The following is a 17,822-nucleotide window of genomic DNA, read 5'->3' as shown; positions in this document are numbered from 1 at the left end:
ATTTGATTGTTTATATATTTTTAAATATGCAGGAGAGAACTACTGTATGTTGACATAAATAAACCTGTTAAACTTTATTTTATTTTGTTTGTTTCTTTCTCCCTTTGGCAGAAATAAATACAACTGATGCTTTGAGTAGTTATGCTTTTATTGCATGAACAGGTATAATATTAGCACAGGTTTACACAGAGCTGACCATGTCTAACATGAACTTTTTTTAATATAATCAGTTAGTGCACTGTGCCATTTGGGTGAAAAGCTTGTCCCAGATTTCCACCTTCAGTATGGCCCTGCCCATGGGGGACATGGTGGCCCTGATGTCCACGTTGCTGCCCTCAAAGATGATCCCACTGCCATTGGACTCCTGCCGGACAAAGCCTGTCTGCTCCTTGTTGTAGTACATCTCTTTGTAGAGGTTCGCATTGCATTCTTTGCCCACATTGTAAATTCCCACAGCCACCCAGTTTTTGTACATGTTGTAGTCGTATGGCACAGAGAACATTATTGCTATAATCTCTTTGGCACTGTTGGCTGATCGGCCAAACAGCTCATAGGTCAGCACGCCTACAGCACCTGTCGCTTTTCCGCAGTCTTTGGAGAAGTTGCAGACTTCTGTCTTCTGTGGGCGAACAGTGGGCTGGGGAGGGCTGTGGACGCTGCCATTGTCTAAGAAAACCCTTTGCAGAAACAAAAGTCATAAAAAAAAAATCAGTTTTTTTTTTTTTTACTTTAGGGGTAGGAAGCTAACTGTACCTATTTTGCACTTACTTGGGGTTAACAAGGCAGTAATTGTTGCTAAGGTTGGTGATCTCAATGGTGACATTCCTTCTGCTTTTGAGGGTGGCAGCCACAGCCTCTGCTGATTCACTCATTGTTTTGTTTTCAAGTGTTTAACTACAGATCAAACAGACATGCAGTTACTAATAATCAATTCACTGACCAGAAAAACTACTTCTCAGTAAGTTCAAGAAGCAAAAAGGGCTTACCTGTCTGTGCCAGTGGTGTGTTGCTCGCTTGTGCGATGTCAGATTTGAATCCCAGACTCTAGTGTTCAGGTAAATCTTACTGGGGAATGTGAGACAACCCACCATGTCTCCACCCACAGCAGATTCCCAACTGTGTGCCGCCCTGTCTCAGACTTCATTAATCAGGTATTTCTAACGATGCACACAGAAAATAGGTGTAGCTGAATGTGGTTTTTCTTGTTAACTGTATTTTCTTGGCAAGGTATGACACTGTTGAGTTTGCCTCACAGTGATTCCCTCTCAGACTAGAAAACCACGCCCGTTTCTTTTGTCTTACTTCGATTTTTTGTTTTTTTTGTTTCCATGGTGATCATCTTATAATCCATTGCAGTCATCCTGTCAAACGACTGTGTTGCACACTGCTTCTGATTTTAACGTATTAGTTTGCATTTGTATAGCAATTTTTTGTCAAAGAAAAAAGGACTGTCAACAAAGTAAAGTAGACAAGAAGTGGATTAGATTATTTTTTTACTTTTATTTTTTTAAAGCACTCATAATGACAGGAATCAACAATCAGGAATGTCAACTATAATGCTTTCAAATGATGTGAGCTGTTCATTTTGACAGCATTGCAAACAGTTCATCTGCCCATCTTGTCATACAGCTCAACTTTGATGATCGCCTTTCCATTATCAGACATGGAGGCCCTCACGTCCAGATTCTTGCCCTGGAAGACCACTCCGGAGCCATTGGCCTCTTGGCGCAAAAAGTTGGTGAAATCCTTGCCTTTGTACATCATGTCGAACAGCTTGTTATCGCAGGCACGCGTGTTCTCAAAGATGCCCACGCCAAGCCAGTTCTTGTAGATGTTGTAGTCGAATGGCACAGAGAACATGATGGCCATCAGCTCGCTGCAGCGTTGGTCACGCATGTTAAACAGCTCGTAGGTCAGGACGCCCACGGCACCGGACGCTGTGTTGTCGTCCTTGGTGAAGGAGCACACCTCTGTCTTGGTGGTGCGCACAGTGGGCTGCGGGGGGCTGAATGGGAAGCCACTCTCCATGTGAACCCTGAAAGGAATAGAAAAGAAGTCATGAGTCATTTCATCAAAAGTAATAGAAAAACTTTTGAAATCCAGCAAAAAATGTAACTGAAAAATGAAAGGTAAATCCTAAATTCTCATAATATAACCCACCCTCCCAAGACAATCACAAATTCACTTACTAATCAAAAATAGATTTAAAAAAATAAACATGCACAAATATATGAAAAACTGAGAAAACACCCCAGATTTGTAAATCAACAGACAGTTGAAACAAAACAGGTATGCAAAATAACTTGCAAAAAGAAAAAAAAGGCTGAAAAACCCAAGAAATGAGACCTCCAATGAGCCATGAACAAATGTTTGATTGTATTTAAGATGCAGATCATGGAGGAAACTACTGGCCGTCTTTCAGAGGTTCTTACTTTGGATTGACGAGACAGTAAATAGTACTGACGTTGGTGATCTCCAAGGTGCAGTTACGGTTAGTGGTGAGGGTCACGGAGTGGGACTCTGCAGTCTCAGGCATGGTGGTGGCTGCTCAGGAACAACTACAAGGAAACAATTCAGATGAGAAGCTGAAGCAGAGAGCAGCCAGGACACCATACATTACGGAAAGTTATTCACAAAGAGCCACAAAAATCTCCACCAGGTATTACCACAAGAGCATATTTAGTGTTTGATAAATACGATACCAAAAAAAAGAATAAATACTTCAAAATAAAAGCACTTACTTCAGGTAATATGGCACTCGTGGGATGGCAGAGAGTCCTCTGAAAAGAGAGTCAAGCTTGGTTTAGAGACGAGCTTGAAGTCACGCCCACTTAGACACACCTCATCTGCAGCAAGGTGTGTTTCTGTAGTCCTGCACTGCAGCACCAGGAATGTTACTCCCAGTGTTACTTCTGGGGAGTCTTGAAAATAACAGATATATCCAAAATAATTAGAAAAGCAAAACAGCAGAAGTTAAGGACAAGAATGCACTTTAATCATTGGGACCTTGCATGACATCTTGCAACAAAACATTACAGATAAAGCAATAAAGGTTAGGTCCATAAAGCGGACAAAATGCTGTTTTATTATGTTTAATGCAGATGGAGTAAAATTTTAAAAGATGGGAGAGTAGTTGTTGTAAAAAAATAACTGTGAAAGGAAAACATTAGAAACAATAATTCTACCATGTTAAGGAAATAAAGGTAAAAATGTTTGTCCCAAAGGATGGGAGCAACTGAACAAAATAGTCTGAGCCCCACCCAAAATATCCAGTGAGAAAGTTAGACTAGTCATTCAGACGAGTCTGTCTGGATAACCGTCAAACAACGGTGATGAATATTAGTTTTCAGTGTGTTCTTTCCTGCTTGGATTAACTTTGTTTAATCACAAATGAATCATAATGCATACACAAATTATGAATCATGAAAACTTCAACAGTTTTTTAAAACATTGAATGTATGAACTGATTATGTTGGGTGGGTGCAGCAGCCTGTCCCTGCTTGCAAAATCTAGAGATCAGCAAGGACTCATGAGTTCATCTGTCCAGCAAACTTGTTCTGAAACTTTTTCTGAGCTCATGGAAACTTTTAGGCTCCTCTGCAATCACCACAACTATAGAGAGTCTTGAAAATAACAAGTATATCCAAAATAACTAGAAAAGCAAAGCAGCAGAAGAAACAAGTATTACAACAGATGCAAAATAAACATGGAAAAATACAAAACTAGACAAACCATAAATCTCCATAAAAATATATAAAAAATACACAAACAGGAATAACACATGCACAAAGAGACAAAAATATGAGATACTTTTAAAAGAGAAAAGACACAGAGGGATGCAAAAAAGCTAACAGAAAACACGCAGACAAAAGCAAGATAAAAAGAAGCTAAATTTGTGAATGTCACAATATGGAGTAAAGCCATGACTTAAAACAAACCTTTAAGAGAAGAAATGCATCAGATAAATATTTTTATTTAGGCAGAAATGAGGACAGGAGATTTAAAATGGTCAAAAAGACAAACAAAAAAGAAACAAAACAAAAAAAAACATAGGGACAAATAAACTACAAGCAGGAATTCACAGCTAGAGACACACAGTAGAACTGTAAAAACAAACAAACGATAAAACTTCAATGTGATGGAAATAAAACCCAAATATATAACAGTGTGTGAATACATTAAATTTCTTTATGTGAAATGTATCCACCTATTCTGCACACACAGGTGACAACAGCTAAACCTGGTGACAGACATAAAGTGTAGCAAATAAACCTGTGGATAATTTGCATATAACAGACATAAAATACAATAGAAAATTATAATTCTGATGTAGCTTAAATATTTGCCATGAAATTGTTAATACGACACAAAACTACAGCAATATTAGCATTTTTTTTTCCAACAACTGGATTAAAATTGTTTCTTATTGTGGGCTTCTGCTCAAATTGTATTATGTCCTGGCATTTTGTTACAACTTTAGCACCATCTTGTGGTGCTATTTTACTACTTAAATTCAAAAAAGGTAAAAAGTTATATCCTGGTTCTGGTTCTGTTCAAAGGGAGTCGTGAGCCTCATCTGTTACCATCCTCTTGCACTGGAGTGCAGTAAGCTGAAGAATCACACAACACGGTTTACTCCAGATAATAACTTGCTGTGTCCGGTGGTAGAGGTGCTAGGGCCGTCATCCAGCAGCCTATAATAATTATACATTTTTAAAGATGACAGAAAATTGAAGAATATGCTATTGGAAGATATTATTAACAATACCTAAAAATCAACTTTAAAGTCTTAACAAAAGAAAAAATAAATAAATACACATTTTTTGTGCTTCAGTTGTTTCACCCTTATTTAAGTGTCACTTTATTTGCTGAAGTTGTTGGTGTGTAGATTGGTAAAGATGGCCAATAAAAAAATACACCTGTGATTACAAACTAACCATTCTATTTTGCCATTGTGCTTCCAACCAAGAGACTCTTTAATACTGTTACCGGTGTAGAGAAAATTATTTAATAAATAAACAAATTATGCTTAGCCTGATGGGGGTGGGGAGGCAAGTAAAGCCTGGTGGCCCACCAGGCTTATGACACTCTGAGGGAAACCCTGCACAATGTCCTGGCTTACTGAGACAGATAACTTTCTATCAATCTATTTAATTTCATTTCTTGAGCAGTCTGCAGGAGATGTCCTTGAAAAATCTCTGTGTATTTAACTGCTGTCAGCTCCATGTAGACTAGTTGCCTAGAGAACTGGACTTTATTGCACAGAAGGCACAGCTCTTTGTGAGTGAGAAAGAAAACCAGAGACGTTTATTTAGGTTTGAGGATGTCTAAGGTGATACATTTATCACAGATGGATTTCATCTCGTTGCAGAAAACGCTGAAGGATGATTTGATGTATTTTTCTTATTTTCTCATATTTTATTGAATAAATAGTCTACCCCTTTATTAGTAGATATGATTTATTTATATATGTATTAGTGTTTTGAACTAAGCATTGTACAAATTGGAAATAACACATTAATAAAAGGCTCAGAAAACATGAATCATTAATTAAAAGGGTTCTTCTTGTCCAAATATGGACATTTCATTTAAAAATGTTTGTTGTTTTAGATTCAGTTTTAAAGTTTTAAAATCCCTTCTCTTACCTCTCAACATTCAGCTGTCACTCTATGTCCTGACGACTGTTTTAATGTGAAGCCACTAACACTCTTGTCAGTGTTTGATAACATGCTATGCTTCGTTTTGACCACAGGGTGGCAAAGTTGTGTAACGAATCATTACAATAACAAACACTGATTCCTTGATGAAGGCACTAAAGAAGATGTTTTGCTTTCATTCTGTTTTTAAGAAGACAGAAGCAGTAACTCATTTAATTTCAATTCAACTTTATTAAAGCTACAGTGCCCTGATTCATTTACAGACATAGACAACATCAAATTATCAGTGCAAAAACTGTATTTGCTTAAAAGATCATATCATGAAGCAAAATTACAGGCACAATTAAGAAAAAATAAATACACAACTTTTATTCCTTAGCAGATGTATAAAAGTTAACACCAACACGTTTTATCACATATACTGTATCAGAAGAGAATTTGCTCTTGCTTTATTTCTATTTTACCTGAAATATATAAAAGACAGAGAAAAGCAACACTCAACACTCAGTGAACTGAGTCATACAAGTGCTGATTAAATGGAATAATAAAAACTGATTAATATAAACAGAAACGTAAAAGTATTTTCTATATCTTTCAGTCAAGCTTACGAAGTAGTTCAGCTTAAGTTGTTTTACAGCTCAGAAATCCCTAGCAGTTGTCATTTTGCTTTATCAATAACAACTTCTTTGTTATTCTCCAAACAATTTGTGGCCTGAGCTTTAAATCATTTCTGAGGGAACATGGTTCCAGTAGTGATGGTAGACAGATTTGTCTTTTCTTCTATCCATTTGTTATAATTGGCAACTCTGGTGTAAACACCAGGTTTATTTTCCTTTGCACATCCGTCTCCCCAGCTAATAATTCCAAAGAGGAAGAGCGTGTTGTTGACTTTGCAGACCAGTGGTCCTCCTGAGTCACCCTGTCAGACAGAGGCAGACAGTTTTTTTTTTTTTTTTTTTTAAGGTTTTATTGGCTCTAGTGGCCTTTATTTGATAGTTAATTGACAGGAAAGTGGGTAATGAGAGAAGGGGGAAGACATGCGGCAAAGGTCGCCAGGCCGGGAATCGAACCTGCGACAGCCGCGTCGAGGACTAAGGCCTCCGAGGCAGACAGTTTTAATGGGAACAAACATCATGTGTGGGAGAAATTCTCAAGTCAGCTATGGACATGCTCAAATACCTCACAGGCATCCTGGCTCCAGTCGGGACGTGCAGCACAAAACATGTTGTTGTTGACCATATTTCCATAATAATCCTTCTGTCGACACACATCATCAGCGAGGAGGTTCACCTGAGCCTCCCTGAGGTACTGAGAATTATACCATAACCCTGCAAAGTAAAGGAACAGATAAGACATTGCACAATAAAAACGGTATAATTTTACGACAGTACATCAATCTTGTATCTTTGTTTTAACATGCAGCCATCCAAAAAATAGCATTTCCATGACTATCAACACAATCCGAAGAAATATTAAGTTCATTCAAGGATGCAATTGCTTTAAAAAAAATTTTTTTTAAATGTTCCTGAGGTCATACTATTGAGATGCTGATACTGATGAGAATGACAAAATGCCTGTTGTTATAGAGGTGATTAGACTCAAGATGACCAACCAATCAAGTGCTGATTGACTTTTCAAGAAGAAAAAGCGAAGATTGTTTTTCCATGGTTGTCCTGACAGCCTCGCAACAGTTAGTCTTTACACGTAGAAGAACAAGGTATATCAAACTCTCTTCACCAGATTTCTCCTTCCCATATCCAGCAATCTCGCAGGTGATCCCTGGCGGGAGGCTTTGCAGAGGTGGTGGAAGGCAGACAGTCTTTACCGAGTTAGTCTCTTCAGCACACTTTCCATGTATGGCCACCAACTTCATCAAAGCTGAGAGAAATCAGCAACAAAAGACAGCTTGTTTTATTTAAGATGGCAAGCTTTCTTTAGGTAAGTTAGAATTTATGTTGTTGGCTGTTTTTCTTTAGGAGGTTTTTGTAGCAAATAGATCCATTCATACCAATGTCATTGTTATAGCTTTGATCAGTGTTGTTGAATTGTTCATGGATGAAGATTTGCTCCACTCTGAAGGTTTGCTCCACTGTTGGGTCACTCTCGTTGATCGCATTTTTCCCCAGCGTGACAGAGAAGCGTCGAGCTAACACACGAACATACAACAGAAAAATCTGTAATTTCTTGGCACCGGCTCTGTTTATAGTAACTTTCCTACCCTTCAGGGAAGCAGTGGGCAGCTGTGATGACCCAGCAGGCAGATATCAGACTTCCCCCACAGCGGAAAACATTCTGATTCGATTTGCTACGCCAGAAGATAGCAGCGATCCATGGGTGAGATTCCACAGTAGAAACTGTTCCACCCACAATCTTTGTCTGCCTTTGTATAGTCCGCTGGCCACATGTCAGCTCTGCAGCTGGAAAGGAAGCCAAATTCAAAACTGTTGTTGGAAAACACATACATGACCAGAAAAAAAACAACAAAAAAAAACATTTGCATTAGGAGCTTACATGCTTGCGGCATGGTGGGTGAAATTGAAGGTGCAGGTGTGACTGTAAGATTGAAAAGATTTTATTATTTTTTTTCAAACTTTTGGACCATGCACCTTATATACCTGAAACATCTTAATTTATTAAGATATTTTCCAAATCTTTCTTAGAAAAAAAGATCTGAACTTGTCTAAGAGATTCAAGACCTACATCAAATCTGATGCATGTGAATAAAAAAATATTCTCATTTCAGGAAGAACATACTTACAGGATTCGACGTCACAATGCGGGATATCACAATATTCCTGGACTAGCTGGTGGTTTTTTTGAACGTTACACCATGGGCGTAGTCTGTACTGAATATTTCTGAAAGAAAAACACTGTCAAGAACCAACAAACAATAAATATCTTTGGCATAAAATTGACAATTTGACTGAAAAGGCCATGTGAAAACGTATGCATCCTCAGTAAGTATTTGGATGTTACGATCTTCTCAGGAAGTTTCTAAGTTCTTATTGAATATGTCAAGTAAAGTGCAGTTTGGCCTCCCTCTCATGGAAGTTCAGAAAGTAATTAGCACTTCAATATAATCACAGTAACATGCAACAGATTTGTCAGCCTAGAGCAGTTATTGGGTGAGTAAAGTATTTCATAAAATAAACCAGTAATTGCCATAAAATTGGCAATAGATAGAAAGTTAGTCTTTCGAAAGTCTCATGAGTTGATAGTTGATCATTTGAGTTACTAAAGTAATGACAATAATATATTTACAAATTAAAATTAAACCAGGCTGAAACTGAGTAATACCACTACATGTTGATTAAAAAATTGGTTAAAGACCAATATACAACTTAGTTGACATAAATGCAAAAGTTGGAACTTGCATACAAAAGTGTGTTGTTATTCTCATGCAAAATCTACAAAACATCTATGGGAAATAGAATTAAATTATTAAAAGTAACTAAGAGCAGGTATTGGTTTACAACCATTCTGATTTTGACCTACTCTACATTCACTAACATTGTTCTTAGGGCTCTTGGATTAAGGCATCTGGCTGGTTTAGATCATTTTTGTCTGACAAATTCCAGTTTATTCATGTTAACACTAATCCCAGTGAGGTATGTGGAGCACTGCAAATTCTCCAAATTATACATGCCTCTACTTGATAAAATTGTGTTCCATTATTGCGGTGATGTTACGCAGATGTATTAATCAGGTATATACAAATACATTTATCCATAAAGCCTAATCCAAACATCCACTCTCACCTGATACTTGCTCTAGAGAAGGGATTGCTGCAAATTCATATTGTTTCACTGCAATTGACCTAACTTCCAAAGATAGATAACCTTTTTACCACCCGGCATTACAAACACAACTGATTTGCTTTGTGTTATTATATAGGACCAAATTGGATTTAACTGAATTTAAATCTGTATCATTGGATTGCATTAATTTTATTAAATCAAACAGTATATTTCTGGATATGACCTGACTCTGTTTGTTTTGTGAGGCGTCTTCTTGACATGACATTTATTAGTGCTAAATATGTGAACTGAACTATAACATTAAATGTTGCAAGTAAAGCCAGGTATGTAACAACAAGCATTCAGTTAAACTGCTGTGTTTGACCTATATTCTACCGAAAGTGAGTCAGTGAATCATGACAATCCTTCCTTTTTGTTAGATGTATGACTAAATGCATTACAAAGACCAGTAGCACACTATTTCCTTGTAAGATGTTAATTGTTTTGCTATTTGTATGAGAATAGAGACAGATGTTTAACATTCAAGCCATAGACCACCTGCAGTAGTTGTGTCTTCCAGAGTGAAGGTCTGAGGACAGGTAATGCTTCCTGGTGTGTAAATCCCAGATCTTGCATGTTTTTCCACTGACTGATTTTGAAACAGTCCCTTTGTAGTTTAACCCGATCCCTTCATAGCAGCTGTCACCTTTCGCTATAACTACAGACACAAGTGATTAAAATGTGAACTGGCATCACTGAAGTTTAGCTTGAAAAATCAGCTTCTCACCTGTTTCACAGTGTCTCCCAGAAAAACCATCAGGGCACTTACAAAACAAGTGTTCACCGGTGACCAATGAAGGGACAGACAGCCCACCGTTGAGACAGATCCCATCTACAAGATGAAATGACACACTTAATGCTCAGGAAGCAAAATCAAGAAATCTTAATAATGGATCTATTTACTGGAACTGTCAGAGGAAGGCAGGAAAGCAACAATATTTCTTCTTCTTCCATGCCTCGACTGGCCCTGAAAATATTTTTAATCAGTCAATACTGAAAAAACAAGTAAAATTTGACTTCAGATAAGTTAAAAATGTCCTTACCACTTCAGCTAAAGAAAGGGCTATCAGCAAGCTTAAGATAACACCTGGATTCCTTGTGTTTATCATGGTTCTTGAGTGCAGTGGGTGAAATCCAAACAGACTCTGCATGTGTGTTCTTGCAGAAGGTTTTGTGTGGGACTTTGGTTTTCTCTGTTTTATGCCTGAAAGAGACTGAACTCTGATTGGCTGACAGCTGTTAAACAGCTGGCTGGCCCACTAGATTTTCTGGTGAAGAAATCACAGTTTACAAGGTTTTTGAATTAGTCACCAGAGTTCACCCACATAGTTTCTTCTCAAAATAGATATTAATTACTATAATATGACCGAAACAATCCAACACCTGTTTAAATGACTAATGAACAAATTATGGATTATATGAAAATAGGTTGGCAATTAGAAAACCACAAAGTATTTTATTCATTAAGGTATCATTAGGTTTTTACGCAATGTACAAGCAATATGTTAGGTAACTGTGACTACTCTGTACATGTCTAATGACTACATTAGAAATAAATAGTTTTGGTCTTCTGCAATGGGTGTGTACTATCCGTCCACTGACACAGATTACAATCAGAGAGGGATTGATGAAGATATCTTATTAAACTAGTGCTGCTTTGTTAAGCAGTATTAGTATAGTTGACGTGAAAGAAGTGAATGTGTGAGGCCATTAAATATAGATTTAATATCAGTCACACTCATAACCCAATATAGTTACAAAATATTGCATAATTATTCACCCCCTTTCCTCTTCCACATTTTGTCTGGTTACAACTTACAATCACAAACCGTAATGCAACGCACTGAGTTTAAAAAAATAAAATAAAATAGAACACCTAACACAATCTGACTGTGATTTGGGAGAAAAACCTGAGTTTTCAACATATTAAAAAAAAAAAAACACTGAAAGGTGTGTCCAGCATTTATCTCAGTTCCCTTTTACTCTTGAGGCTTATAAATAAACTGTAACCACTGTAACTCCTTCAACATCCAAACATTATTTGAAGGCCTCAGAGGGTTTTTAGAGAACATTAATGAACAAACAGCATCATGCAGATTAACGAATGCAGCATACAGATCAGGGGTGAAGTTATGGAGAAGTTTAAAACATAGCTGGGTAATAAACCAACCCAAAAAGTACTGTTCAGTCCATCATCTGAAAATGTAATGAGTACTACACAACTAGAAACCTACCAAGACATGGTAGGCCAGATAAAAACAGTACTTTAATCAGTAGTGGTTTCTGATATGGGCGACATTTTGTGGGGGGTGGCATGAGACACCGATGTCTTCTTTGGTCCTCCAATCAACCACCTGCCCATCCCCTATCAACAATTTCTGCCTGGGAGTGGATTGCGGGGGAGTGAGGAATGGAGCACTGCTTGGGATGTTTGCCCAGAGAGCCAAGCTTTATGCTCTAATCATAAAAGGAGCAAGAAAGGATGTGGGGATGCTGGTGAAGCTACATAGATCCACAGTTTAGCTGATTTAATCTAACAGTTTAACAGTCATGCTCTTAGTCCTTCTGGGCATCCATTTAGTCGCATAAACTGATTGGACCGCATTCCTTAATTAATTGCTAAAACTCACCTTCTGCAGTAAAAGTCATAGGAGGTCACATTGATCTGTGATAGGCTGTGATTTAGCTGCATTGTGGTTCATGCTGATTCTTTCTTGTTCTTAACCCTTTCATGCATAGTGGTCACTACAGTGGACAGCTATCTAAAAGCCATTTTCTTCTGCTTCCTGTGGATTTTTATGTTATAAATGCACACAGACCACTGAAGTGGACACTAATGCATCATAAAATATACCATCAACTACTGGCCATCAGCTGCAAATGCAAGAAATTATTTTTGTTAAATACAATATGGCCGACAGACAAAAAAGCATGAGAACCGACCCGGTCCCTCCTTCTACTGTAGACGACTCTTGCAGGTAAAAAAAATATTGTGACATCAGATAACCCCTAAGGAACAATACTACTGATGTATTTTTCAAATAACAACTTTGTATTTGGACAAAATTACAATTGATCACATAAAAATAAAAAAAAAATAAAAAATTATTTTTACAAAAAAATGTTCCTACCTTTTTTATGCCTTAAGAAAAGAATTTTAAAAAATGGAAAAAAAATTCTGACACAAAGGATCATAATTCATGCATCAGAGGGTTAATTACAGTAGTTAATCAGTTGAAGTTATGTTTAAGTATTCCATTTTGCTTATCATGGTTTTTTTTCCATTCATTTGATTTCAACCTTTACTTATTCAAGTCTTTTCCTTTGTAGATTGTATGTAGGTAGCTGGAGGTAGAAGTTACTGATGGAATATTTTGACTGTAAAATTTGGCTGCTTTGTTAGTAAATTCTCAGATTTAATTGAATACAGGCTTGTTTGAGATCATTCCTTGTTGTATGAGGAGTTTTCTACTGTCCGGTAGTCTTAAATTCATTCCTTCGTCATGCTTAGGGATGGTGCCCCAATTCAACTAAAGAAAATTGTATAAATAATTAATCAGAATTATTAATAATTACATGATAAATATTGATGCAATCCACAGAAAGTCTAATTTGCAGCATTCTATAAGCCATAAAGAGGGACACAGCCAACATGTGGAAGAAGGTCATCTGATAAGAAGTGACTAAAATTAAGCCTTTTGGTTGACAATCATAACTCTATGTGTGGTGGATTACACACCAATCTCATGACAAAACATGGTAGTGGCAGCGTCATGCTGTGGCAAAGCTTTTCTTTAGCTTTGATCAAAATCTACTGACCAAAGTAGATTTTGGTCAAAATCTTCTGAACAATTTAACAATTTAAATTTTAATTGCAAATTGATTGGGAGTCTGGATCAATATCTTCAAGTGTTGTTTTAGAAAAGCATGGAAAATATTTACTTACTCCCTTTCTATAGAATTATGCTTGTATTAAACATACAATAGTTACTTCAACACATAAAGTGTATTGCTAAACCAAAGTATATTGTTGTATTTATAGATCAAAAGTCAGAACTTGTAGGTTACAATGTCAACCCTATCAAGTTTATATGTATAGCAGATTTCAGCAACAATGCAGTTCAAAGTGCTTTACGTCATGAAAACATTAAAAAGTCATAAATACATCAATTATATACAGGGGGCTGGACATCAGTGTTTTGTTTGTTTTTTCATTGCTGATTCCCTCTACTAACTGTACTGCTTGGTGACTTTATGGTGCCATCTAGCGGCCACTTCATAAATTTATTCACTTGCACTTGAACTGACAAGGAGAGGAGAAAAAAAAATCTCTCTGTATTGTTACATTCAGAGATGATCGTGCAGGCAGTGATTATATAGATCATCATGACGTGAATCTTATCTGTAGCGAGTTTACCAGGAGAGTCACCTGGTAACACGGGAAGATAAATATGTACATGAAGTATCCCGGAAGTTTGCTCATTTGGATCCTGCTCAGCATGTGCTGCTTTCAGGGACAGTCAGAATTATCCCAACAAAATAATACATTTGATTTAGGTCTGTCATTGAAGCAACAGCGGTTTATTATCAATTCAGTGAATACATTTAGAAAAAATAGAAAAAAACAAGGTTTCAGCCTGATGGTTCCAACACAAATCCCACCCTTTTTTTTACTAAGCAACTGCTTGTTTATTATTATTATTATTATTATTATTATTATTATTATTATTAACAGTCTAAAAGATTGACACGTTTCTGAAGGTGAAATTATCCGAGTTTTCATGAACGCACCAGCTGCGCTGCGCTCTGAGTTGAGATGAGGAGAAATTATCAGCAGGATCCGCAGGTAGGAGGACGCGGCTGTTGGAAACCGAAAAGAATGGGAAACGCTGACACTAAGCTTCACTTTAGGAAAGCGGTGATCCAGCTTACGACCAAAACTCAGGTCTGTGTCTGTTTTCTTCGTAATAAAGCTCTTGAACGTGGAAGGATAAAAATGGAATTCTGAACGATATTTGTTTGCGATGATAAAAGTTGGTGTGCCAGATGGTAGCGTCAGGTGCAGGTCAGATTATAATAAGTGGAGTGAAAACAAACTCTTAGTAACTACACTTTTAGATTTGAAATAAGGACAGGAAGTTAAGACAAGGCGCAATTACGATTTTATTATTTGCTCTGTTTTTCGGAAGAAAAACCATCATTCTGTCAGTTTTGCATCAATTGTTTGTTTAATGCTACTTTATATGAAAATGTGTTTGCTTGGGGACTGGATTAGCTAAGGTCTACAGAAATTGTACCCTGACCATTTCGTATTTTATGGTAGAATGTAAACCTGAGAAAAAATAAAATCAACATTTTGGTCATTACTTCATGGAAATATAATTTAAAATCATCCTATTGCTGTTATCTGTTTAAGTTTATTTATCATCTGGTTTTTGCACATTTCCAAAACATTTCACTTAGAAATTAACCCAGTCATACACATAACAAAAGTATAGCGGTATATCCTATTTTTAATTGGTGTGTTTCAACCTGCCCCTCAGACTCTTCAATAACAAAATTGTGGATCTCTCTTAAATTAAATAATTAAAGTACCAGTGAAAACATGCTTGGTTATGGATTCTAATAATAGTTTTTATTGCTGCAATACTAGCAGGACTTTTTCAATGTTTTGTCAGAAACAAACGTCTTAGTTGAGTGAAAATTACTTCAATCTAACTGGGTTTATAAGTGTGTTTTTATTTAATGGTACCAGTTTTGTGAATAACATGTCTGCAGGATTGCTGCTGCAAAGCTGGTGAACATTTTTATGAAAATGAAAACTTGGGTACACAAAGACTTTACAATGTTTCCTCTACTGCAGCCTGTTGAAGCCACAGACAATATGTTCTGGGATCAATTTTGGGCTGAGTGCTCCATCGCCATCCAGGATGTTTTTGCTCTGGTGCCCGCAGCAGAAATCCGAGCTGTCAGAGAGGAGTCTCCATCCAACCTAGCAACCCTGTGCTACAAGGTAACCTGTCCTCCTCAGAATGAGTGTCTTATTTGGATCATGTTTAGTAATATCGCATGGTTAGATTTAAGTGAATTTCTGTTTCTCAAACATTTAATGGAATTGGTTTCTTTCTTCAAAATGGGAAAGATAAGTGGTCCTTTCACTGTTAATCTTCAGAAGTCAAAAAATTACTTCCTGAAAATACTTAATACCTAATTTTTTACTTTGTAAAATTATCATTTCAAATGTTTAAAACACCTCCAACTGTGACAAACAAGGTTTAATGAGAGCAAAAATTCATATTCTCAACATACAAAGTGAAAAACTTACAGGAGGTAGAAAAATCTCTAAAACTTGCTGCTGGAGGAGCACTGCTGCAAAAACTGACCACCCTGTGTTCACCACGTCTTGATAGTGATTCATTTTAAGGCTTTCTTAACATTTGAATCAGGGGACGCCAGTAACTATGGGAGATGAGAAATGCAGTCTATCGGATAAACACTCTAATTTAGGAGTCTGCACCACTAAAATGTAAATACTGTATTTGTAATTACAAAGCATGTGTTTTCTTATGCTATTTAACAGAGCAACAGTATTAAAAGACCAAAAGCTATTAAAACCAATAGCTTAGTTGGTTTGTTGTGAATATGATGCCCCTTTTGCATGATCATATCTGCAGACACTGCAGCCAACTCTCCCTTGTTAATCATCCAACCTCTAATCTGATCTTCCCACTGAAATATTTGACCCCTGGCTGAGGCTGAAGGATGAGGTCTACATCTAAACACCTTTTACTCGATGTAAATCTGCAATAAAATGAAAATCTTCTCTGCCTTCTCAGAGACTCAGACTGAAAATAAGGCATTGAGTTTTGTAATAAATTAATTAGTCACTAAAACACAGGTTTACAAGTTAGTTCCTACAGACAGCAAGGATTCCCGTGTTTTACTTGACTGCTTGTTTTGTTCATCCTGGATACAGTCAGAAACAAAGGAATGCAGGTGTTTGTTATTCCCACACTCTGAGTACAAAAGGTCAGTCTAAAAGAGCAAAAAAAAAAAAAACAGATGGGATGAGGAGAAGCCACTTGCTAATCAACAAAACAAGTTATGAATAAAATTAGAAAAATACAGATAACGATCTAAGAAGTCATTTTTTGCTGTTTTTTTTTTTTTTCAAACCTGAGCTTGTTTTGAAGAATCCATGATTATTTAACATGTATTAGGTCAAAATTGCATTCATGTTCTCTATTTCTTTTTAAAAAATAGTTTCTGTTTTTCTATTACAATCATCTTTTTGCCATCTTTTTAATAAAATGACTTAATTTGACTCTTCCAATAGAGGACTTTATAGTTTAATTTACATGTTTGACATGGTTTGTTCCCAGGCAGTGGAGAGGCTGGTTCAGTGTGCCGACTCTGGCTGCCCCTCGGAGAAGGAGCGTCAGATCGTACTGAACTGCACCCGCCTTCTCACCCGGATCCTGCCGTACATTTTTGAGGATGCTGACTGGAGGGGCTTCTTCTGGTCCACCATTCCTGGCACAAAAAAGTCTGGGGTACGACACGTAGCCTGAGAGAGCTGACACTCTGACAGTTTACCTTTCTTTGGACTCTTTAAAGGTTTATCAGTTATACTCAAGTTGAAGGAAGAGCTAAATAACATTTTCTGAATATTTTAGCTTTAATAACCTTAAATACATCTTTTATTGAAATTGCAAATACATTTTCAAGTTAGGTAGGTGCATATAGTTAATTTTTGGTATGTAATCTGTGGAAGCTGCTGCCGGAGAAATCCGTTCTGTCTGCAGACAGGAGTGTTTAACCTATTAGCTATCGTTCCATCGCACAGTTTGTAGCCCTTTGATTGCTTTAGCCACAATAATCTTCTCTGACTAGAAAAGTTGCTGCTCTTTGATTTTCAGAGCAGATTCTGCAGTGTAAGATAAAACCACTGCTAAAGTGGATGCAAAGGTCTCCATCCAAAGCTGGACTCTCTCTTCTTCTCCTCTCAGCCCACCTGCTGCTGAGTCTCTGGTTACCTGGTCGACTGGGGACCATGGTGCAAACACTGCCCATATTGTATCTCCCACCGCCTACCCACCAATGGTTGAGTTAAGGAGGGATTGAATGTCTGTTATTGAAAGTATGGGACTGAGGAGAAAGAGGGCTGCTGCAGGTGAAAACAGCTGATGGGCTCTTTGTAATGAATTCAGTTATGCAGAAAAAGTATTTATTTTCAAGAAACAAAACCAATTAAACCTTAAATAAAATGTTTGCCTGGTGAGTGTGAAGCTACATTTTGGGATGGTGATTTGTAAATACAAGGAGTAAAAGATGAGTGAGAATAAAATATTCTTTAATTGGTCAATAA

The 17,822-nt window shown here is 37.0% G+C and overlaps 4 protein-coding genes across 6 annotated transcripts in view; 1 reads left to right on the top strand and 3 right to left on the bottom strand.

The window, feature by feature from the left end:
- Window positions 1–17,822, top strand: part of hid1b (HID1 domain containing b) — a 29,989-nt gene that overhangs the window by 4,039 nt on the left and 8,128 nt on the right. Inside the window, exons 1-3 of one of the 2 annotated variants that reach the window (XM_032575142.1) lie at window positions 14,284–14,399; window positions 15,318–15,467; window positions 16,837–17,007. In XM_032575142.1, coding sequence (XP_032431033.1) covers window positions 14,334–14,399; window positions 15,318–15,467; window positions 16,837–17,007 — 387 coding nt within the window. In that variant the 5' untranslated portion in view covers window positions 14,284–14,333. Of the gene's footprint in view, window positions 1–14,283; window positions 14,400–15,317; window positions 15,468–16,836; window positions 17,008–17,822 lie in introns of those variants that run through there. The other variant, XM_032575143.1, reaches the window with a different exon arrangement.
- LOC116727620 (DELTA-actitoxin-Ate1a-like) lies at window positions 128–1,119 on the bottom strand. The gene is made up of 3 exons (XM_032575150.1): window positions 987–1,119; window positions 769–894; window positions 128–677 (listed from the first exon to the last, which is right to left on the bottom strand). Exons 2-3 carry the CDS (start codon window positions 870–872, stop codon window positions 227–229), a joined length of 555 nt encoding a protein of 184 aa, XP_032431041.1. The 5' UTR covers window positions 873–894; window positions 987–1,119; the 3' UTR covers window positions 128–226.
- On the bottom strand, window positions 1,477–2,872 carry LOC116727621 (bryoporin-like). 2 transcript variants are annotated; one of them, XM_032575151.1, is made up of 3 exons: window positions 2,742–2,872; window positions 2,433–2,558; window positions 1,477–2,035 (listed from the first exon to the last, which is right to left on the bottom strand). In XM_032575151.1, the coding sequence occupies exons 2-3, from the start codon at window positions 2,534–2,536 to the stop codon at window positions 1,606–1,608; spliced, it is 534 nt and encodes a 177-aa protein (XP_032431042.1). In that variant the 5' UTR covers window positions 2,537–2,558; window positions 2,742–2,872; the 3' UTR covers window positions 1,477–1,605. The 2 variants fall into 2 exon arrangements, with proteins under 2 accessions (XP_032431042.1, XP_032431043.1); XM_032575152.1 differs by having other exon boundaries at window positions 2,433–2,585; window positions 2,742–2,817.
- plaub (plasminogen activator, urokinase b) lies at window positions 5,839–10,640 on the bottom strand. Its single transcript, XM_032575153.1, is given in 11 exon segments — window positions 5,839–6,576; window positions 6,837–6,985; window positions 7,395–7,535; window positions 7,666–7,803; window positions 7,868–8,074; window positions 8,169–8,210; window positions 8,416–8,513; window positions 9,953–10,112; window positions 10,182–10,286; window positions 10,358–10,421; window positions 10,498–10,640. Coding segments are annotated over 11 exon segments (1,407 nt in total). The 5' UTR covers window positions 10,606–10,640; the 3' UTR covers window positions 5,839–6,381.

This window comes from Xiphophorus hellerii, chromosome 10, assembly GCF_003331165.1.
Source record: "Xiphophorus hellerii strain 12219 chromosome 10, Xiphophorus_hellerii-4.1, whole genome shotgun sequence".
In the NCBI taxonomy this organism is placed as follows: Eukaryota; Metazoa; Chordata; class Actinopteri; order Cyprinodontiformes; family Poeciliidae; genus Xiphophorus; species Xiphophorus hellerii.
This window is presented reverse-complemented; position numbering and strand designations above follow the sequence as displayed.